The 5891-nt window shown below is 39.5% G+C and overlaps 1 protein-coding gene across 3 annotated transcripts; it reads right to left on the bottom strand.

The window, feature by feature from the left end:
* Positions 1-1117: 1117 nt before the first annotated feature.
* On the bottom strand, positions 1118-5891 carry LOC142533432 (importin subunit beta-1-like). Of its 3 annotated transcripts, none has more exons than XM_075640193.1 (3): positions 5710-5891; positions 2433-4859; positions 1118-2349 (listed from the first exon to the last, which is right to left on the bottom strand). In XM_075640193.1, exons 2-3 carry the CDS (start codon positions 4847-4849, stop codon positions 2151-2153), a joined length of 2616 nt encoding a protein of 871 aa, XP_075496308.1. In that variant the 5' UTR covers positions 4850-4859; positions 5710-5891; the 3' UTR covers positions 1118-2150. The 3 variants fall into 3 exon arrangements, with proteins under 3 accessions (XP_075496308.1, XP_075496307.1, XP_075496306.1); XM_075640192.1 differs by having other exon boundaries at positions 5714-5891; XM_075640191.1 differs by having other exon boundaries at positions 2433-4856; positions 5714-5891.

Raw genomic sequence — 5891 nt, 5'->3', positions numbered from 1 at the left:
GAATTACAAAGTAAAATTAGCTTGTCATCGTTCAAAAATATTGCTTACAAAAACCTTTTTTTAAATGTTTATCAACTTCTACATGCAATTTCCAAACATTTCATTTGCTAAAAACTTGAAATCACCTAAAATAAACTATTACAAAATCCACCCCTAATTGATACACCTTGCTGTTTCATATCGATCTATGGGAAGTGGGAAGCGATTGATGTTGCTGCCGCCTTTTCAGTAAGACTACTCTCAATGTGGTGCATGCTGTTCCATCAGGAATATTTGGCAGGATATTCTTTGCTTTCGACTTCATTATCTGCCGACTATGGTCATCATTCTAATGTTGAATCGAGGAAAACCAAATCTCGAAATATCTAAGAGTAACAGCTAATCGTGCACAAGGACACCCACCATCTCATTCTCTTCATTTATGCAGCATCTCGATTTCGAATATGCCTAATCTAACCCCTTATAACTCCCACACCAAGAAAATAGCCAAGCATTGGAATAAAAATTTATATCTTCCATCATATGTGGTTATTTCTATTGTGCAAAAATAGAAACCTAAAGCTCGGATAATTATATAATAATAATTTAAAATTTTGAATCACAGCATGATTATGCAATTAGTGTAAAAACTAAGATTACACGATCAATTCACAGTAGTTACAAGCTGGTGCAGTTGGGAAGAGGAAGCTTTTGCTTTCGTATAATGTATAGCAAGCGCTCAGATTCGGACCGACCAAAAATACACCATCAAAACCAAGGATCAGAATTAAAATAATGACACAAAAAATATTCATTAAAATACCTTTTTTAAAAAGAAAATCTTCAAAATAAATTTTAAGCGGTAAATGTATCACCAATGTAAAAAAATGAAACGATGAAACAACAATTGAAATAAAACATATTGAAATTTGAACGCGCGAGACAACGGATAGGGATCTGGAAAGCACCATTTAACTAGTGAAAAAGTTGTATACGTGAAGCGCATTGGCAATTGGCCCTACACTTCAAAAGCCATGATGGAAGTTAAATACAACTTGGGAATTGTATTAAAGAATCCGTGGCCAAACTATGCAGAAGGATTCAAACCACAACTTACATAGTCTCAATAAAACCAATAGGAAGAAATCCAATGCTACAGCACTTGAACAAATATGTAGAGGACATATCCAGTTAACAAACATGACCATTTCAAAACTGCCTTTACATTGGAAAGCAAAAACAATGAGCACCATACAAGAGAAACCAAATTCCACATGTCCATCTACACAAGCTTATACATAAAGAGATGAAAATTACAAAGCAAGACCGCAAATACATTGCCTCTTAGACAAAAGTGGTTCTTCGATTGTATTCTCGATCTTTCTGATGTCATCACATTTTCATGACATTCCAATAATCCAGGTCTTAAGAGTGCTTTGAAACGAATTATTTTATACATTGAAAAAGGAAAAATTAAAGAAAAAATGTACCTTCAACGGGTAGAAAAGAGCAGCAACCTTGGGCTCATGCATGGGTGGTATTTTTAACCTCAAACGACCTGTGAAACTGAAAACTGAACTAAAAATGCACATGACATATGCCCTAACTGAAATAGGACAGACATCACCCCATGTGAATGAATAATGCAGCCTGACCTTGAAAATCGATGATTTGGACCGACACAATACAACAGACTGAAATTAAAAAAAAAAAAAAAAGATGTATGGGCAAATAGTTCTAAGATGAGAAAAAGGTGGCAGGGTGGCTGTCTTCAAGTACCATGTAAATCAAAGTCGAATTAACAGTCTGCAAGCAGGTAGCATCAGACTGACATGGGGGCTTAATTAATACGAACACCGATAGAGACGACCAACAATCAGTTGAAACAAACGTTCAGCGCGATAACCATCTCTCTTCTCCAACTGCAATCCCCAAGACACTTCCACTCATCAATCCTTCAAAAAGTTCTTTGAAGCAACTGTAGCCAATTCCCCCCTATGGCAATATAAATGAACCCGAGTCCCCCTGATGCTGATGCATGAGTTAGTGACAGCAAGAAGGAAAATGCTTCCGCTGTCAATGATGGCAACGACCGACGTGACACTTCGACCCCGACTCGACACGAGCACATGCATGAAGATTTAAGTTATAAGCAACAAGTGGACAGAAACTCAAACAGATATGGCACGACTAATGGCCATCCTGGCCCACTCAGCAGATTCTTTAATCAAATGGTCATCTGAAGACAAGCATTCATTTAAAAAGTCTTTGCTTGACAGAGACTGCTGAATCAAAGAACCCGCATTACTGCCCAAAGTATCAGCTAGATCTCCAAGGACTCCTATTGCAGTTTTCATCACGACATCATCCCTGAGATTGATAGAAAAAACAATTAGATAACAAAGTAGGAAATCTGGATTTGAAAATCCATAATAAAGAATAGAGATACTCACATATCTTTCTCCATGTAAATGCTGTCCAGGAATTGCAGAATGTGAGGTGCGTATGGAATCAGAAGTTGGGTTTTAGGCGAGTTCTTGAAGCCCTGAAATATCCCAGAATATGCCTCTAAAATTCCATTCCTTAGAAGGTTAGTATATTCTAACATTTCATCATCAACACCTGATGTGTGGGCAGACAACTCTGCAGCACTCTGCAGCATGGGCATGGAATACATCAAATACTTCTCAAAGTTCTCTCCAATTGCCAGAGCTATGTCTCCAAAGCATGAAAAGATTGGAGGCTTCACAGACCGGTGCAACTGGTTGCTTGACAAATCTTTAAGAAGCTGGGTCATTATTCCATCACAATAAGGTAAAATAGCAGCCTCCAAAGCCCTGCACAAGTCCCCCACAACACCAACGGTGACAGCACAGACTTGATATTCCTCAAAATTCTGAAGTCCCGTCTCCAAATACTTATATAAATCTGGTACGTACTTAGCAAAGTTGTGACCTATTGCATAGGCAAGGGCACCAATGGCAAGCATTGCTTCTTCGTGAACAGTGGCACTTCTACTAGCAAAAACCCGTAGAAAAAGATTCATTATCTGATCTGCATACTGCATAAAAGCATACTTGGTCGGTTCCGATGCACATAATTTCTGGATGATGACCTGCAAACACCCACATAGAAGGCCTTGTAATTCGTTCTGCTTCTCTCTCTCGTCAGAAGAAAGTTTCTGTGCTTCGAGAGTCTTGTGAAGCTCAGTCATGAGTACTTGAACTAGTTCCAACACTAAGTGAGCCGTTTCATCAGATGAACACCTTACTACTTCATTCAGGGTCTCATAGGCAGCTGTCCTGAGTCGAGACTCGCCTGCATCTTCTCTGTGGGTGACAATGAGAAGGGACTGAACAATTTCCTGGAAATAAGGTGTCAAAGGTGATGTTGTGCCCACGTCCTCGTAACCTTGAGCTAAGAAATAGAGAGCACCACATGCTTTCTCGGAAACATTAGGAGCATCTTTCATGCTCTGGAGGAGAACTGTGATAATCTGTTGGCAGTTTGCTGGGGTAATGATAGGAGTCTCCACAGTTGAACCATGAAGAAATTCAAATATTCTTCCCAGTGTCCACGCAGTTGTATCCTTAACATGGCTATTTGGATCATTAGTCAAAGCAGTGAGCATGAAACTTAAAGCAACATTGACAATAGGAGTTAGCTTGTCAGGTGAAGGTCCTTCTAATACGGAACCAAATGCATAAGTGGCAGCTTCTCTCTGCCTCCAGTCTCCCTTTGTTATATTTTCTTCGATAAATGGCATGACAAGAGGTACAATGTCATCTCCCACCGTTCGGGCGACCAAACCAAGGCAAGTTCCACCAGCCATTGCAAGATTCCAAGCACCCTCATCCTGATCCAGATCTTCTTCTTGCTTAAGGAGTGTCTCTAATAACATAGGAACAAGAGCAGGTAGTGCCTGCTTAATAAAATAAAAGCATGGGACATCAGAATCTGAAGTAAAACCACCTCCATACTCTTCCAAAATATCAATTTCCTCGTCGCATATGGTGCTCCAAAATTCAATTGCCTGAAGAGCAACCGGCTCAGCATCTTCTCGGACAGCCTTGGAAGTGATATTGAAAATGTCTTGAATGTATGGAGCTAACTTGTCATAATATGCTGACCCAATCGAGACCAAACACTCAGATGCAGCCTGCCGAATCTTCCCTTCTGGTGAGAGAGTGGCCTCACAAACAACTCTCATTATGTAATCTCGCTCCATATCATTTGAAAAGTTAGCCTGGGCAAATCCCAGAGCATTATACAGAGCCCGAGTAGCAGCAAGCCGGACATCTGTATTTCCTTCATTAGCATTCATGCCTTGAACTACAGCTGTGAGTATTTTGTTTACTTGATCTTGATCAACAACCTCTGGACCAACTTCCTCACACAGGTACCCCAGTGTTTCAAGGGTGGCTTGCTTGACATGGGAAGGAATCTGGTGGATATTTGATAGAAGGGATCCTACCAACTCAGGCCACCGACGATGCGGCAGTTCAATGCCTGCAACTTTTGCAATGACTTGTGATGCTGTGGACCTCGCATCAGATGCAGTAGAGGAGAGGGTCTGTAACAAGCATGCCTTGATTTGGCTCTTCACATCCACATCTAATGATAACCATCTTTGCACTAGCTCAAACTTTCTGTGCTGCTCCTTGGCATCCAAAGCATTTTTAAGAATCAAACCTGCTAGTTTCCGGCTTTCAACTGGTTTTTCCTCACTAGCAAGCTCGCCAGAAAGAGATAACAAAAAACCAGGAAGGTTTTGTTCCTGAAACTGTTTCAAGGTCTCCTCAGCGTGCTTCCTTACTGTCGAATCAACTGCTTGTGCGCTTAGAAGAACCTGGGTAACTTCCATGGCCATATTCTCCCTACTGATTTCATTAATAAAAATCAAGTTACCCAAATAAACATCCAAGATGAGCTTAGGTTTAAATGCTAGAAACAAAAAGTGGGATACACATATAGGAAATCAACCGCTATAAACAATATAATTCCTATCTATGTCACAATCAATACTTTAGCCCATTAGAAAAAATAAGGCAGAAATGAGGCTATGATTACCAAAAAAAAAAAAGTAGACCCGCTGGCCGCAGATTTCAAAACAGATCAGTTTATTACCATCCACTGAAAGATGAAAGCTAAATTATTCCTGACTATTGATGAAACTCGAAAGAAGAGAATGGTACATTCAGTTTCCACTTTACCACATGACTAAATCAATAAATAGAAGGAAGTCAAAACATACCCAAAGCCGCTAATCCAGAATCCAAGAAAATCTAGATAAATAACTGATCAGAAATCAAATCAGTGCAAAATTTTCCAGTGTGAACATTTCAAAAACATAACAACAATCACAGATCATCCGCTTAACCACGTTCATACTTGATAATAAAAATTACAAGACACGGAAATACAGCAAAGAACGAAAGATTAAAAAACACAAACCTTGACAACAGCTTTTATACGGCGTAAACTCATAAGAAAAACAACTTAAGCAAAAAATTTGATCTACAATCACTCACAACATCGATTATAGCAAATCCAAATCTCCACATTCACAAAGCAAAATATTCAAATTTTCAGTTTCAGCTACCAAATAAGCAATCAGATATATCTAATATACAGATCCAGTACTCCTACAGAAAACATTGGATGAATCCAAAATCTACTCGATTGCAGCAAAAACAAATTCATTCACAAGGAAACTAAAGCACAACATACACACATGCGGAAAAAGGACGTAGAGGATGGAGCAAGCGAGAAGCGATCTCAAACTAGATCGGATGGATTCGGAAACGGCGGCCCTGTAAACCCTAAACAAAGCGTTTTTGGAGAGAGAGTATGTTCGTTTAGAGAGAGAAATTCGGAAAGCGAGGATGTAAAGCTGACTTTCATTATGGAAA

This window comes from Primulina tabacum, chromosome 18 (genome assembly GCF_025594145.1).
Source record: "Primulina tabacum isolate GXHZ01 chromosome 18, ASM2559414v2, whole genome shotgun sequence".
Taxonomy (NCBI): Eukaryota; Viridiplantae; Streptophyta; class Magnoliopsida; order Lamiales; family Gesneriaceae; genus Primulina; species Primulina tabacum.
Note: the sequence above shows the minus strand (reverse complement) of the source record. Positions and strands in the feature narration are given on the sequence as shown.

Coding starts and splice junctions, on each gene's coding strand:
- LOC142533432 (XM_075640191.1), bottom strand. Junction 2,350..2,432: donor ATTTACATGGAGAAAGATAT/GTGAGTATCTCT, acceptor TATCAATCTCAG/GGATGATGTCGTGATGAAAA.